Genomic DNA, 17,747 nt, shown 5'->3' on the forward strand with positions numbered 1-17,747 from the left:
AGGTTGGATAAGTGTCTGCCCAGATTGACTGATAGATTTATCAGTACCTTCTCTTCCACCAGGTGGTTGTTCTGCTCCAATCTGTATCCTCCATCCACTTTTGGCTTCAATGAGGCCCCCCACCCCACCCCAGCTGTGTTCTCTCCATCCTTGCCCCCATAGCTGGCTCACTGACACTGCCTGGGAGTTGGGTCATTGGTTGCCCCAGGTGCTTTCGAATGAACTTGAGCTGCGTGTGCTACTTTTGTGTTATGCAGTTGTGGTGGGAGTCTCCCACCGATGCACCACACATGTTACATTTTAGACTGCAGCACTGCAAGGGACATGTTTCCAAGATTCAAGAAAGTGGCTGCTCACAACTTTGTTGTGGCCACAACTTTGGGCAGCTGTGCAACCTTCATGGACAAGGGTGCCAGCCAGTGTGTACAGAGAGAATAGCAGGCTGTCCCTGGCCAAATAAGCATAGCTGTTTCCTACAGTCTGATCCACTGCCTAGAATAAAATGCTGCTAGCTAATGAAAAGGAGGAGGGTTGTCCTTGTCCTTTCCAGCTTTGGGCTAAACAAGATTTGATTGAATCTATCTATCTATCTATCTATCTATCTATCTATCTATCTATCTATCTATCTATCTATCTATCCAAACATAGGCAGCTGCCATGTACTGAGTCAGACCATTGGTCCATCTAGCTCAGTATTGTCTACACAAACTGGCAGCGGCTTCTCCAAGGTTGCAGGCAGGAATCTCTCTCAGCCCTGTCTTGGAGATGCTTCCAGGGAGGGAACTTGGAACCTAGATGCTCTTCCCCAAGCAGCTCCATCCCCTAAGGGGACTATCTTGCAGTGCTCACACATGTGATCTCCCATTCAAATGGAGGAAGACTGGGGAGGCTGGCTGAGAGGCTGGGGATTCTTTCCCCACCTGAATCTCCCTGGCCTGATGGGAGAGATTTGCCGAGCCGGCCCTGTCTCCCCACTTTGGCCTTGAGCAGCAGAGGAGAGCCAGCCGCTGCTGGGATTCCTCCTGCCAGCCTGAGCCGCTGTCCTGATTGCCCCGACAAGTTGTGGGGGCCAGTTTCATCAGCCAGGCTCCGGAGTCCACATAAGAGGTGGGGTCTGGGGAGTTAGGCTGAAAAGGACTGAGGCAAGCCAGAGGTGCAGCTGCTGGTGTGGTTGCCTGAGGTCTGAGGGGAAGTTACGATCCAGGTCCTCCAGTTTTAGTTCTAGCTTTGTTTATTTTTATTTTTATTTTATTTTTTTAGAGGTTTGTGCCAGGCCTGTGCACGGTTTGGGCTCTCTTGTTAAGGATGGAGCTGGCGGCATGTTCGATGAGATTGAGGTGGCTATTTCAGTCGTGGTGGGGAATAGAGGATTGGGCGTTGGCAGGCCAGCAGGCCATGATAGGGGAAGGGAGTCCAGTCACTTAATTATTGTTTTCCCTTCTGGCTGCCCTGTCAGCTCTCGGGATTCAGAGAGTTGTTTGTTTGTTTGTTTAACATATTTTTATACCGCCCAAAACGTATGTCTCTGGGCGGTTTACAACAAAAAACAGAAAAGTTAAAACATTAATTAAAACAGATAAATGACAACAGGGAAATTAAAACATTGGTTAAAATAAATGACAACAAAAGGTTAAAACATTACAACAAATTAAAACTTTAAAACAATACTTTAAAATAATGTTTAAACTAACATTAAAACGGCATTGAAAGCCTCGGTGAACAAATGTATTTTTAAAGATTTTTAAAAAATTGTCAGAGATGGGGAGGCTCTTATTTCAGCAGGGAGCGTGTTCCAAAGCCTCGGGGCAGCAGCGGAGAAGGCCCGTTCCGGAGTAGCTGGCGGCAGCTGCAGCTGGACCTCTCCTGATGACCTCAGTGGGCAGTGGGGTTCATGATGAAGAGGACGTTCTCTTAAATACCCAGGGCCCAAGCCGTTTAGGGCTTTATAGGTTATAAACTGTATTTTGCCCAGAAACTTATCGGCAGCCAGTGTAGCTCTTTCAATACAGGAGTAATATGGTCTCTCCAAGATGACCCGGAGACCAACCTGGCTGCCACATTCTGAACCAGCTGTAGTTTCTGGACTACATACAAAGGCAGCCGCACATAGAGTGCCAGCAGATGTACCACTGTTCTGAGGTTGTCCATCTCAAGAAATGGAGGCAGCTGGCATATCAGCTGAAGCTGATAGAAGGCATATCTGTTCCAACTCCCCACTGAACCAAACCACGCTCTATTTCTGTTTCTCTTTGCCATCAATATCAGGAAATGGCATTAGCCATTTCCTACAGGCATTAATGGGCTAGATTGGGAATAATAAACTGAATCAAGATGGAGGTGCTCGTTGTTGTGGGTTGTTATCTGCAAGACAGGTTAGAACTTCCTGTTCTGAATGAGGTTACACTTCCCCAGAAAGAACAGGTCCATAGCTTGGGAGTGCCCTTGGACCCGGGTCTCATCCTGATTCTTCAGGTGGAGGCTGTGGCCAGGAGTGCTTTTTACCAGCTGTGATTGGTCTGACAATTCTGCCCATTCCTTGAAGAGCACAACATCAAAACAGTGGTGCACTAGCTGGTAACCTCCAGGTTGGACTACTGCAATGTGCTCTATGTAGGGCTGCCTTTGTACGTCATTCGGAAACTTCAGTTAATCCAAAATGCGGCAGCCAGACTGGTCTCTGGGGTACCCCGGTGAGACCACATTTTATCTGTTCTTAAACAGTTGCACTGGCTGCTGATATTATTATTATTATTATTATTATTACAATTTCTATACTGCCCTTCCAAAAATGGCTGAGGGTGGTTTACACGGAGAAATAATAAATAAGTAAGATTGCTCCCTCTCCCCCAAAAGGGCTCATAATCTAGAAGAAACACAAGATAGACACCAGCAACAGTCACTGGAGGTCCTGTGCTGGGCGTGGAGAGGGCCAGTTACTCTCCCCCTGCTAAATAAAGAGAATCACCACCTTAAAAGGTGCCTCTTTGCCAAGTTAGCAGGGTTTCTGGGTATGTTTCTGGGCAAAGTACAATGTGCTGTTTATTATCTTGAAAGCCCTGGATGGCTTGGGTCCGGGTTACCTGAGAAAGTGCCTTTCTCTACTGCAAGATCCCCACCGCTCATCAGGAGGGGTCTGTCTTCGGGTGCCAACAGTTCATCTGGTGGCGGCCTGGGACCAGACCTTCTCAGTTGATGCCCCCTAGGTTGTGGAACACACTCCCCATGGATAGAAGAGCATTATCTTCCTTGGAGGCCTTCTGGAGAGACTTTAAGATCCATCTTTTTAGCCTGACTTTTAATGATATCTAGCCTTAATTTTAATTTGGTTTAAATTTTTGTTTTTAATTTTAATTGTTTTATTATGTGTTTTGGATTGAAATCTAAACTGCCCTGAGCTGCTTCAGGAAGGGCAGAATATAAATTGAACCAACCAACCAACCAACCAACCAACCAACCAACCAGGGTGGACCTTGCTTAGCCATTATATCCCACCCTTCCATCAAGAAGCCAGGAGCACTTTATGTGGTTATGTTTATCCTCATGACAACCCTGTGAGGTAGGTTAGGTTGAGAGTGAAATGACTGGCCCAGAATCACCCAATGAGATGTCCGGCTACATGCCCCTGCTCCCCCTACCCAGCCTGGCTAGGCTTATCAGGACTAGCCTCAGAGCAGAGAGGGGGAGGGGAGGGGGTTGAGCGTCACCCGGTGCCTCCCAGGCTGCTTGTTCCTTGTGTCTGCCCCTCTCCGGGGGCCCCTGACACTCTCCACCAGCCTGCTTCTCATCCCCGGCCAGCTCCACCCACTCCAAATTATGGGGCCAACGCCCCTCTCTATTCCCTTGATTACCCCCGACAGCTGTTGTCAACGCCTCTCCCCTTCCTCCTTCCTCCTGCTCAGACCCCTTCCCTCCGGGAGGCATGCTGCTGATGTTATTCTTGCATGCCTCCCCTTCGGTCTCTTATCAGGGCTCTGCTCCTCCTCCACTGGAGCTGAGTCCCTGCCCATTGGCAGTCTTTCCTCAGTCTCTCCCCGGCTGCCACCTGTCCCTGTCACCTTGGGCCCTCTCACTACCTTGTCCTCGGAGGTAAGGACAGCCGGCCTTGCCGGACAGGGGATTTGAACCCGGGTCTTCCCAATCCTTGCCCAACACACTAACCACTATAGCCGTAGCAGCTCTGGAGGGGCAATATTGAAGACCATATGGTGGCCATCAAGAGCTACTGTGGGAAAGGAAGGAGAAGTGAAGAAGGGGCAAGAAGGGGAGAGATTGTGTCAAGTAGCTTTGATTTTAATCCTTCAATGGAAACACACAGTGATTTCACTCTTAAAGGAAAAATGTCTGCTCATTTGGGATATAAAGTGAAAGGGGAAACACTGTTGCGTTCCACTCACCCCATCAAATCTGGCCCAGAAACCAGGAAGGTGGCCCACCCTTGAGCCTTAAAACACCAGGAGTCTTAGCAGGCTGTGGGGTCCACCCATGAATCAAGGAGGAACTTCTAGTTCATGAACAAAACTTGAGTCAACTAATCGATGCTTGTTTTGCATACATGCAGCCCCCTATCTGGTTGGAGCAGGGCTTTGTGTTGTGGCTGCCTGTTCATTATAGAGCAAGTAAGAACACAAGAACAGCCCTGCTGGATCAGGCCCAAGTGTCTGAGCCTTGTGACCGCTGAGATGTTTGATACGCAATGGCTGTCCAGCTGCCAGGGGAGCATTTATCGCACGGCCATGCTTCCATTTCCCTGTGTGGTTCTCTTTCAGATGGGACCAGTCAACTGCTTCAGGCTCTACTGCCTCAGCCTCCTGGCTGCTAGACTTTTTCTGAGACCGGCCTCCTCCTCAGAGTTGGGCAAACACTATCTAGGTATCAGAAGTTTTGTTTGGAATGAAGCCAATGGTAATGTACTTTTATCTCACTCTCAATGGCGGATTTTTTTTTTTGCATTACTTAATTTGAGGGAATCTAGATAGGAAAAAAAGCCATTTGCCAAGCTCTCAGAAAGAGAGCCTAGGGTGTGGCTATGCAGATGAAGGGGGAGGGGCAATGCAGGCAGGAACAGACTTGATTATCACTGGGCATTGTTTATTGGTTTATTTATTAAAGTTTATATCCCGCTCTTCCTCCAAGAAGACCAGAGCCGTGCACATGGCTATGTTTACCCTCTCAACAACCTTGTGAGGTAGACTAGGCTGAGAAAAAGTTGACTGGCTCAGAGTCATCCAGTGAGTTTCATGACTGAATGGGGATTTGAACTCAGTTCTCCCTGGTCCTAGTTCAACACTCTAACCACTGCACCATGCTGGAGATGGCTGCCATTCATTCCCATGGGGGAAAGTAAGCAACATTGTCATGGGGCAAAAACCCACCTGCTTCTCTGGACATTGTGGGGCTCAGCCTCCACGAATGGGAGCACCATTGGGTAGAAAGAGGCCCTTCGTTTCCCTTTTGAAGGCAGCTCAAAGGTGGCAGGGGGAAAGGGACAGTGGCTGGCCCGATAAGGAGAATTACTCAAAGTAGTCCCATTGAAATGAAAAGGACAAGTTAGGCATTGTACTACATGAGGGCTGCACAACTTTAGCCCCACTGCAGATGTTGCACTAAAGGTAAAGTTGTGCTGTCGAGTCAGTGTCGACTCCTGGTGCCCACAGAGCCCTGTGGTTGTCTTTGGTAGAATACAGGAGGGGTTTCCCATTGCCATCTCCCATGCAGTATGAGATGATGCCTGAACACCCAATATAGGTGTTTCCCATAGTCTGGGTAACATACCAGCAGGGATTTGAACCCGCAACCTCTGGCTTGTTATTCAAGTCATTTCCCCACTGTGCCATTAGATGTTGTACTACAACCCCCATAATCCTTGAGTATTGGTCACTCTGGCTGGGGATTATGGGAGTTGTAGTAAGAAAAAATAGCTGGAAGGCCAAAGTTGTGCAGCCCCTGCACTACAAATGGCTGGAGGGGTGCAAGGAAGGAGTGAGGCAAGCTGGAGCTTTGAGCCAGTCTGAAGCAACTCTTTCAAACTGGGAAGAAGCAAACCTAGGCTCATTGAATCGGGGGGCTCCCTTCAAGCACTAAAGAGGCCCCAGAGTACCAATATTGCTTTTCTTCTGAAAACACCGTGTGTTTAATTGCAGTCATTGGCTCTAAAACATGTCCCCGTGGCTGGAGGTACTACCAAAAAAGCTGCTATGGACTCTTCACGGATCATCTGACCTGGTCAGCTGCAGAGGTAAAACCCGCTTCTTGGAGCTTGTGCATGCAGAAGAGAACATAAGAGCACAACACTTGGCACAGGCTAGTCCTGATCCAGCTAAAAGCAGTCGTAATTAATCAGAGGCGCTCTTGACCCTGGACTTCAGGGCCGACGTCCAGGGCCTCCACAGCCCCTGGGGCCCCCAAATCCTCTTTAGTCTGTCCTGGGTGGTGTGGTCGCCTGGCGGTGCATGATGATGCTTAATTTGCAGGGGAGGGGGCCCCTCCAAAGGCCTTGAGGTCCAGGCTCCAAAGTGACCTGGGTGCACCTCTGTAATTGATTATGACACTCTTCAACTCTTTCCAATGCAACTTCTTCACTCTTCAGCTGGTGACTTCAGACTCACTCCCTCTATGATCAAGCATCCTCCCTCCTATATATTAGGCTTGAGCCCGAAACATTTCAGAGGCCATTATAAAGGCCTACGAAATGTTTTGGCTCGGGGTGGGGTTTTTTGGCATTTCGGCGCTGGCGGGGGTGGTACTTTAAGGGCGGGGGAGAGTGCACTCACCCCTCCCGCCACATTTCTCCCACCGGCACTCCATTATTTTCAAGTCCCGCGGGGCGGCAGCATTCCTCCCTGCCGCCCCGTTGCCCTCATCGGCCCATTGGAGCTTGAAAATAACTGAGCGCCGGAGGGGGAAATGTGGCGGGAGGGATGAGTGCACCCTCCCCCGCCCTTTAAGTACCACCCCCGCCAGCGCCGAATCACCTTCGGGCACATCTCTGCTATATATACACAATTTTTCTCTAACCATTTTTAAACAATCCAATCAGTACAACTGACCAAGAGGTCTAGGCCTCGCTCCTCCACACAGACATTCAATTGCTATCTCAGATCAGATCAGAAACTTTATTAAGATCATTGACCAGGATACATTGCAGTTAAACCAATCATCCAGTCATCTAGATCAATCTAGAACAATATCAATCCAATATATCAGTCTGAAATGAAATAAACCTAAATAGCATAAACAACTTAACTTACTTACTTAACTATCTCCATCTACTAGAATAGGGGAAGCCTTTACAATGTCTTGATGAACCTTGTGTGCAATAGCACAAAACATAGCAATCGGAAAGGTGCACATTCTTGCTGGAGAGAAGGGCAGAAAATTCATCACCATATCTGTTTTCCCAGTTTCGAGCAAATGATTTCAACACAGAATCCTTTTGACCAATCTGAAACTTGCCCACTTGCCCATCAGATTTTATTGTGTTTAATCAGAGATTCTTCCAGTGCTTCTATAGTCCACAGCTTTCTCTCTGTAATCTAGGTGTTGGATGTTGTTTCTTAGGTATTTTGCTTGCAGCCAAGCCACACTGTACTGTGGATTTTGTAGACTTAAAAAGGCATTAAAATCAAAGTTGCAAGTTCACCCAAAAGTTGGATTTCCATATAGTCAGACAATGTAGAGCAAGAGTCAAATTTATGGTTTGAATTGCAAGTTTCAGCTCCAAGTAATCTTCCTTTATTCAGAATCTCACATATTCTTTGGGTGGCTTCAACATGATCAGCAGTGAGTATGGAAGGTAGGGAGATGTTGGGGAGATGTCGGAAACCAGCAGCATATGCTCCTGGCAGGCCTATTGTGCGAACCTACCCAAGTCTGGTACCCAAGATGCTCCATCCAACTTCACATCTTGGTTTTGGAATCCACGTGGAAGTTGGCAGCATCTTGGGAAAATTTATTTATTTATTTATTTGAGACATTTAATATACCGCCCACTCTGAAGACTGGGCGGTATACAACAACAGGCAAACAGGCAACATTAAAAATTACATTACATTAATAATTAAAAATTATTAAAGAACTAAAGTAACTACCGAAAAACAGAAAAATGAACTACAGGGCAAAGGCCTGGCGAAAAAGAAAAGTCTTCAACAGCGATTTGAAGATCGCTTTTGAAGAGAGTCCCAAAGGAGCAGGGCAGCAACCGAAAAGGCCCTTTCACTGGTGCTAGAGCCCTGAACATCTCGGAAATCAGGGACCGACATCTGAGCTGATCTAACTGGATGGAATGTAACTGGATGGGAGAGGCAGTCTGTAGGTAGACAGGCGCCAGGCCCTGCAAGGCTTTGAAGGTCAGAACCAGGACCTTAAATTGAGCTTGGAAGCGAATAGGCAACCAGTGCAATGACTGTAGGAGAGGTGTCACCCTGTCATATTTTCTGGCACCCATGAGTAGGTGAGTCGCTGCATTCTGGACCTGCTGCAGCTTCCCGATCATCCTCAAAAGTAACCCTAGAGAGAGAGCGTTACAATAATCTAAGTGGGAGATTACAAGGGCATGGGTCACTGCCATTAATGCCTGCCGATCAAGGTAAGGGTGTAATTGGCGAACCAGATGAAGCTGGGCAAAAACACTTCTGGCCGCAGCCTCCACCTGCTGTTCAAGCAGGAGGTGCAAGTCCAAAAGGACCCCCAAATCCCAAACAAGCTCCTTTGGGGGCAGCGCCACCCCATCTAAAACAAGGTTCACATCCAACTGTTGGCCGGTACGAGGGCTGAATAAAAGTAATTCAGTCTTAGTGGATTCAGTCTGAGCTTGTTTTGATTCATCCAGACCTTAATAGCTTCCAGGCAGCGGGTAAGCACAGAAACAGCATCCCCAAAATGGTCTGGGATGGCAATATATAGCTGAGTATCATCAGTGTATTGATGAAATCTCACCCTAAACTGGGAAATGACCTGACCCAGCGGCTTCATATAGATGTTAAAAAGGACGGGCAAGAACTGAATCCTGGGGAACTCCATAAAGGAGTGGCCATGGGTCAGAGCACCTGACCTCAATGCATACCGACTGGACACACCCGCTAAGGTAAGAACGGAACCACTGTAAGACAGGCATTAAAAAAATGTCAGGCAGAAGGCTCAGGAACTGGACATGGGTGACGGGCTCACATGAAACACCGGCCAGATGTGTGTGCTGCTGGTTCCCGACATTTCTCCAACATTTCCCCGCCTTCTTTCCTTGCAATGGATCATGTGAAGCTGTCCTTTGTCTCACTCAGGTTGAGTGCTTTAATGTAAACAGCAAAGCTCATCTGGCATCCATCCTGAACTGGCAAGAGATGAAAGAGATAGCCAAATACATTAACAATACGTACAATGATGTGGGCCATATTTGGATTGGACTGAATGACCCCAACGAGGTGAGTATCCCTGTCTTCTTCCTGTCACTGGATAGAGGCAGAGATATATAGAGCCACATGTTGCTTCTCCTCCAAAACACTTTGGTGGAGAGCGGGATGTTTCTGTTCTTCTTCACCCAAACTGAATGGATGATAGAATCCGGAGTTGCCTCTTAATGCTCTGTTGTGACAAATAAAGTTGTATTATTATTTCTTGTTTGCACAGTCAGACAGGTGTTATTGACTGGTTTGTTCTATCCAGACATCGAGTCCTTCCCAAGGACCTGGGATGGCTGGATTTTATTATCAATGTTGTTCTTGTTGTTATTATAGATATCGTCGCAGAATATAGGCTGCTCGCAGTAAAGCTGCTTTTTGTAATTGGCTGATGGTGATTTCTGTGGCCCCTATGGTGCTGAGGTGCTCTTCAAGGTCTTTTGGAATTGCAACTAGGGTGCCAATTACCACTGGGATTATTTTGGTCTTTTTCTGCCACAACCTTTCAATTTCAATTTGTAGATCTTTGTATTTTGTGATTTTTTTTCTATTTCTTTTTCTTCTATTCTGCTATTCCCTGATATTGCTATGCCAATTATTTTAATTTGTTTTTCTTTCTTCTCGACTACAGTTATATCTGGTGTATTGTGTGGCAGATGTTTGTCTGTTTGTAGTCGGAAGTCCCATAATAATTTTGCATCTTCGTTTTCTACAACTTTTTCAGTTTTATGGTCCCACCAATCTTTGGCTACAAGTAGCTTGTATTTTTTGCAGATGTTCCAGTGTATCATCCCTGCTACCTTGTCATGCCTTTGTTTGTAGTCAGTCTGTGCGATCTTTTTACAACAGCTGATTAGGTGGTTCACTGTTTCATCTGCTTCTTTACAAAGGTGGCACTTGCTGTTTGTTGTTGACTTTTCTACTTTTGCTCTTACTGCATTTGTTCTAAGTGCCTGTTCTTGTGCAGCCAGTATTAAACCCTCTGTTTCTTTCTTCAAGTTGCCATTCTTAAGCCACTGCCAGGTCTTGGTGATGTTTGATTTTCCAGTTATATGGTGCAAATATTGACCATGCAGTGGCTTATTTTTCCATTTTTCTGCTCAGTTCTTGACTTGTTCTTTCTTGTAGGCCTGCTTTCTTTCAGTGGTGTTTAATAGTTTCTCATTATTGACCATTTTAACTGCATCCTCTTCACTGGTCTTTCATTATGAGATGAGTTTTGCCAGTTGTTAACCATTGTTAAATATCACCTCCTTGCAAAATGTCATTGAAATGTTTTGATAATTGTTTATCAAGGCTTGTTAGGTGTTTACGCCAAAAGCCATGCAGTTCATCGTCACCTGGAGCAGTCCAATTTTTAATTTTCTTTGCTCTTTCACTTATTAATTCTGGTGTTATTAGGTCTTGAATTTGTTGGTTACATTAGATGATGATGATGATGATGATGATCTACACACAGTCTACCAGATGTTATTGACTGGATTTGGTACTTTAATTATCGGGCCCTTTCCAAGGGTCTAGGATAACTAAAGAAAAATTAAAGATAGTGTCGTAGTATTCATGCTGTCTCAAGTAGTGTGGTCTTCTGTGGCTGATGTGTTGTAATTTTATCGATGCCCAAGGTGTCGAGATGGTGTTCAAGTTCTTTTGGTACTGCACCAGGAGCACCAACATCTATTGGCACCACTACTATTTTCTTTTTCCAGATCCACTCAATTTCAATCTGAATGTTCTTGTATTTAGTTATTTTCTCCAGTTGTTTTCAGCTGACTCGTCTATCCCCTGGGATTGCAATATCAATTATCAGAACCCGATTCTTCTTGATGACTGTCAGATCTGGTGTATTGTGCACTAAATGCCTATCAGTTTGTATTCTAAAATCCCAAAGGATTTTTGCCTCCTCATTTTCTATGACCTTCTCAATTGGATGATTCCACCAATTCTTGCTTGCTAGCAATTTGTAATTCTTGCAAAGGTTCCAGTGGATCATCGCAGCAACTTTATTGTGTCTTTCTTTATAATCAGTCTGTGCAATTTTCTTACAACAACATACAAGGTGCTCAACCATCTCATCCGCTTCCTTGCATAACCGACACTTACTGTCTTTCTGTGTCTTATCAATTTTTGCTTTTATAACATTTGTGATTGTTGTAGTGATTGTTCCTGGGCTGCAAAAATGAGACCTCCTGTTTCTTTCTTCAGTATTCCCTTCTTTAACCACTGCCATGTTGTGCTATTGTTGACTTTTGATTATATGTCATCATTAAAGAACTGACCATGCAATGGTTTGTTGTGCCATTTTTCTTGTCGATTCCTCATCTGCTGTTTTTTTGTATTCATCCTTTCATTCCTTTATTTTCAACAGTCCTGTCTTATTTTTCCTGTAGCATTTCTTCTTGGCTTTCACTGATGTATTCCGCCAATGCTCATTTTTCTTCTTCAACAGACTGTCTGACTTGCAACATTCCATGTCCACCTTCATTTCTTGGCAGGTACAGCCTATCAACATCACTTCTTGGGTGCAGGGCATGATTGATGGTCATTATTTTCCTGGTTTTCCAGTCTAGCGCATCCAATTCTGCTTGTGTCCAGTCAACAATACCTGCTGTATATTGGATTACAGGAATTGCCCGTGTGTTGATTGCTTTCATAGTGTTACCACCATTAAGTTTGGACTTCAGTGGCTTTCTTACTCACCTGATATATTCCTTACTAACTTTGGTCTTCAGCATGCTTGATTTTGTCACTTTGGAGAATGCCCAGATACCATGAACCAAATTATTATTATTATTATTGTTGTTGTTGTTGTTGTTTTATTTTTTGTTTTCACAGACAGGTGTTATTGACTGGTTTGTTTTATCCATACATCGAGTCCTTCCCAAGGACCTGGGATGGCTGGATTTTACTATCAATGTTGTTGCTGTTATTATTATAATAGATATTGTCGCAGAATATAGGAACATTCCTGTCTTAGGAACATTGAAGCTGTCTTATACTGAGTCAGACCATTGGTCCATTTAGCTCAGTATTGTCTACACAGACTGTCAGCAGCACTCCAGGCAGATGCTGCCAGTGATTGAATTTGGGGCCATCAGCATGCAAGTCCTACTGGTGGACTGGTGTCAGGACATCCTAAAATGAATGACAGGAAATGCCCACTGAAATGCACTGGTGCCTTCCAAATGGAGGTCATCCCTAATTCAATGGAGCTCATCTCTAATGCAATAACGTCCTCCCTGAACAGTGGCTGGAGTCTAAAGGGCCACTCCACCCTTGGGGCTTGTTCCTACAATCATCTGCTGCTAGGAGGAGTGTCCAGCCAGCCTTTCTGAGCTGTGTGCACTCATGAGGAATGGTCACGTGACAACAAACACTGAGGCAGGGGGAGTGGGAGTGGGAGTGATCATGTGCCTCGATCTTGGTGGAATAGGGTGGGATGGGCTTTTCTTCCACCCTTGATGTTGGGTAAACTACCTGGGTTGGCTGTCGCCACCCTGCCCAGATCGAGGCTAGAACACGATCACTTCCCACCTCAACTTCTTACCTCCATGTTTTCTGACACATGATGGATCTCCTGGATTGCGCACAGGGCTTTGAGATGGGCTGGTGATGCCCCTCCTGCTCTGATTTTCCTCGTGAGAATCAGGAAAACAGGTTCTCATGAGGTTCTGTTTAGGTACACACCTAAGATATTTTTAGGAGTACATCTTAAGTTGGAAGTGTGACTATAATAAGGAAGTGTTTGAAAAAAACTGCAGCCAATCCTGTATCATAGAGGAATACTGCGTGGAGGGCAAGAATGGGCATTGGCATTGCATTGAGCGCACACTGTGTGGCAAAGTTTGCTTCTACAAAGGGACCCTAATAAGCACTGGAGAGGGCACAACTCTTTCATCCTGCCAGCGGTGCAGAAAGCGGTGCAGAAAGAGGCACAAAGGTTACCCTATTGAACAACTTGGAATCAATGTCCATGGACACTTATTTATTTTATTTAGCATATTTATTTAGAACTTCTAGATGGAAGATAGGGTTTTTTTGGCGGGCGGGTATCAGGTACCACCATTCAGCCAACATGTGACATATAAAGATAGGAAGCTGCCTTATAGTGAGTCAGTCCATTGGTCCATCTAGCTCCATATTGTCTACAATGACTGGAAACAGCTTTCCAAGATTTCAGGCAGGAGTCTTTCCCAGCCCTGCCTGAATCATGGAGTAAACATGGGACCTTCTTCATGCAAAGCAGATACCACTGAGCTATGGCTCCATCTCCTAAGGGGAATATCACACGTAGTCACCCATCCAAATACAAATCAGGGCAGACCCTGCTTAGCAAGGGGACCAGCCATGTTGACTACTGCAAGGCCAGCTCTCCTCCCCAAAACGAGCTGTGTATTGATCTCTGTACCAGCCAATTAGTCCTTTTCAGCAAACCAGATATCTGTGGATTCAGTTCATGGCCCCACAGTCATTTGGATGCATCCCAAGAAGAAATGCTTGCCCCCCCAGATAGCAAATTCAGCATGCATCACTGCTGGCTGCCAGGGCTGTCTATCAAATGGGACATGGCATGGCAGGGTTGGAGGCTGCCTTAAATTCCCCGGAAGACATTCTGTGCAAGCTTAGAGCTGCTCTCTGGTACCAAAACAGGCTGTGAGCAGCCCTGAACATAAGAGCAGCCTTGCTGGATCAGGTCCAAGACCTACCTAGTCCACCACCCTGTTTCCTACAGTGGCCCACCAGATGCCTGTGGGACGCCCACAAACAGGAGAGGAAACCATTGCCCATGCCCTGCTGCTTCTCCTCTGCAACTGGTATTTGGAGGTAGACTACAGCCATCAGGACAAGTAGCCCCTAATAGACTTGTCCTCCATGAATTTGTCTAAGCCTTGCTTAAAGCCATGCAGACTGGTGGCCATCACCACATCTCACGCGTCAACCTTGGCTCAGGTTAAGTTCAGATTATGTTTGCACCATTGCAGTCAGATGAGTGCTCTTTGTTTCTCCCAGGCAATTTCCAGAGCCTCCTGAGAGGATAGTAAAAAGTTGCCATCCCCAATGTTTGTGCTAAAACTTCACCCCTGAAATGACTGGTTTTTTGTTTGCTCTCAAATTTCTTGGATTTTTTACTGGAGAGGGAACTTCAAATGTCCCTTGGTGTCAACTCCACAGTGCTGAAAATTGTTCTGGCAAGCAAACTGAGCAAGCGGAGAACTGATCAGCTACAAAGTCACCCCGTTCACATAGCCATGCACACCTGGGTACAGCCTCTGACCTGGGTCACCTCCCATGGTTGTGTGAATGGGGTGATTATGTAAGCACGGCTAGGCACTTGGTGCCAAATTGGCTATAGGCCTCTGAGGGACCATTTGCAACTTGAGGAGGTCTCTTCTCTCTGCTTTTCCTTTAACTTGAATCTTCAAACACCAGAAGGATTTACCTGCAAGGAACCCACCCCCTTTCTTGTCTCTACAGAACCAACGGTGGCGATGGTCAGATTTGTCCATGGTCAGATTCAAGCCTTGGGATTTTGGGGAGCCCAGCAATACTAATAAAAAGGAGTTTTGTGTTCATCTGACTGCCCAGTCCGGTAAGGAGCAGGTTAGGGCACCTGGGCCCAGCAGCGGAAGTGCTGGATAGCTGGAATGGTGGGTGACCTGCCCAGGGAAAAGGACTTGCAAGACGGCTTGACTCCTGCTAGCTAACTAACTATTTGCCTTGTGGGAGGAAAAAAGGCTTTTGGCAAGTTATTGACCACACATACTGTATTCCCCGCCAAGAAAGAGGACACAACTTTGGTTGAAATGTCCATATGTTAATTTCTGTTTATAGATGGGGCGGAGCCAGCATTGAGTGAATGGGTTCAAGGAACCCAGGCCGCCAATGAAAAGGGCCGCTGGAGCCCCTGTTGTGTGTGATGTCACAAGCAAAGGGGGTGTGGCCTGATTGCTGGAAGGACCGCCCCAGTCCTCGACCTCTCATTTCCAGGCAGCACTTGTTGCCTGAAAGCATTTATTTCCCGCTTCCTCCAGTGGGGGAGGGGAAGGGAAATAAGCGCTGCCAGTCAGCAAACACTGCCTGAAATGAGAGGGGGAGAGCTCTCTTTGGGCTCCCTGGAGCTTGAGCCATACCACCATGCATGTGACGTCACTGGTGGGGTGGCTGGGCAGAGTGGAACACAGGCCCCCGTTTGGCTGGCTCCCCCACTGTTTATCAGGGTAAATATAGATCTAAGGTAGTTGCAATATAATTACAACTCAACACATTACTTATCCAGGATGCTGGGGAAATGGCTCATGTGCCAGGCCTGCAGTGAGGTTTTTTTTTCTTATTTTAAACTTAGTCACACATCATTTAAAGCAAAAAAATTGCAAAAATCCCTTGCTGGGAGCCCCCAGTATAAGGCCCCGAGGGGGCCCACCTCCAGTTTTCTCTGTAACAGGGATTCCCAGAGGTTGTTGACTACAACTCCCATCATTCTCAGCTGCAATGGCCTTTGGCTGGGTATTATGGGAGTTGTAGTCCACAACGTCTGGAGAATCCCTGATATAGGGAACACTGTCCATAACCCAAGAGGAAGAGGGCCACCTCACCCTGGACCTTCACTCCTGCCTTGTGGGGCCTCCTCCTGGTGCCTCTTCCCTCTCTGGGGACCACAGGCACTCTGGCCAGCCACCTCACCTCCAGCACAGGTGCACTTAAACTGCCTTACAGCCTCCGCATGCCTGTTGTCCCCAGCCCCAGCCAGTGCTGGCACCGTCCTTGCCGGCTTGTCTGGTTGCATGTCTTCGTCCCATTCTGAGCCTGCCTTGGCTGCCGCTGACCACAGCGGTGCCTGTGCACAGCTCGGACCTCATCTCCAGATTCCTCCACGCTGACCTCTCTCGGCTTCTCCTCGACTCCTGTGGGCTCGGACTTTCAGAAAGACTGAGCCTGAAAGGGAGCTCAGGGTTGTTGCAGCTGAGCTGCAGCCCAGGCAGAAATAATTAACCTCGCTGCCTTTGTCTGGGACGAGGCTGCCCCGAATCCCAGACAAGCCCCAGACAACCCTTCAAAATATGGCACAGTCCAGGATAAGAGAATACCTGGCCACCCTATTCAGACCGGGCAGGAGAAAGGGCAGGGAGCAAACAGCTCCCTGGTCTCACCCTAGTACAGTCAAGTCAGCAGCACCAGAAGTGGTGCGCCCTCTTACCCCAGGACTTCAGGGGCCCCTCGCCCCCTGGGCCCCCCCAAATCCTCTTAAGTCTCTCCTGGGGTGTGTGGTCACTGCTGGCCCGCACTGTGCAGGGCGGCCGAGTGTGACTGTGATCTGTGCCAGGTGCTTTAGAGACAGAGGGGCGAGTAGGGAAAGAAACATGTCAGAGGGAAATACATTAAGTTGTGTGTTGAAATGTTTCTGCTACTGCATATTCGCACAAATAGACCTGTTTTATATCCTTACATTCTTGTGAGTTCAGTTGCTATTTGTGTCCCCAAGAACCCATGTGTTTAAAATACTGCATGTGTGTGTGTATGATGCTTAGCTTGCAGTGGGGAGTGGGGGCTCCAAAGCCCTTTAGGTCCAGGCTCCAAAATTACCTAGGTGCAACTCTGTCCACCAGCCAGACCTTATGCAACCACGGCGGCCAGAACAGTATATGCGCAGAAATGGAAGGACAATGAAATGCCCTCAAAAGAAGATTGGTTGATAAAAATTTTGGAATATGCTGAGATGGCAAAACGTACAGTACTGATAAGGGATGAATCTTTTAAAGAAGATTGGAAACCATTCTTATTATACTTAAAGAACTATTTTTCTAATATGGCCCTTTCAGCAGGGTTTGAAATTTAGTAATAATAGCAGGTTGGGTAGAGCAAAATCGAGTTTGCAATGTGTAGGATATATGTTTTGAATTACTATAGCAATGGTTGACTTGTATAGTTAATGAATCGTGCAGATTGATGAGTGGGAAGTCAATATTTACTTAATTAGATGTAACGGGATTGTAAAGATATTGTAAAAACCAATAAAAATTTTAAAAAGCAAAAAAGCCAGACCTGCTTTGACCAGTGTCTGGTTGGGTGACTGCAGCCTGGGAACTGCATGAGTGTCACCATGGAGAAGTGGAGCAGCAGGATATTCATGTAATATAGAAATAAATACAAAAAACCCCAGGGGCCTTTTAAAACCTCAGGGGATTGACTGCTTCTTCAAGGAGAAAAGTTAGAAGATCAGTTTTTGCTTTGCTGCCCTAATACCACATTTACTTGAATTGAAGATGACTCTAAATTTAAGATGCCGTCACCCTAAAAAAAAAATACAGGTTTATTTATTTAAAACATTTCAATGGTATTTAAAAGGTTAAATACAGTTAT

At 46.4% G+C, this 17,747-nt stretch overlaps 1 protein-coding gene across 4 annotated transcripts in view; it reads left to right on the forward strand.

Annotated features, from left to right (window-relative positions):
- Positions 1–17,747, forward strand: part of LOC128325989 (C-type lectin mannose-binding isoform-like) — a 33,643-nt gene that overhangs the window by 15,352 nt on the left and 544 nt on the right. For 2 of the 4 annotated variants that reach the window (XM_053252002.1, XM_053252001.1), the window contains exons 2-5: positions 4,767–4,902; positions 6,141–6,235; positions 9,276–9,416; positions 14,865–14,979. In XM_053252002.1, coding sequence (XP_053107977.1) covers positions 4,767–4,902; positions 6,141–6,235; positions 9,276–9,416; positions 14,865–14,979 — 487 coding nt within the window. Of the gene's footprint in view, positions 1–993; positions 1,108–4,766; positions 4,903–6,140; positions 6,236–9,275; positions 9,417–14,864; positions 14,980–17,747 lie in introns of those variants that run through there. The other 2 variants (XM_053252003.1, XM_053252004.1) reach the window with 2 other exon arrangements.

The sequence above is a fragment of the Hemicordylus capensis genome, chromosome 5 (genome assembly GCF_027244095.1).
Source record: "Hemicordylus capensis ecotype Gifberg chromosome 5, rHemCap1.1.pri, whole genome shotgun sequence".
Lineage (NCBI taxonomy): Eukaryota > Metazoa > Chordata > Lepidosauria > Squamata > Cordylidae > Hemicordylus > Hemicordylus capensis.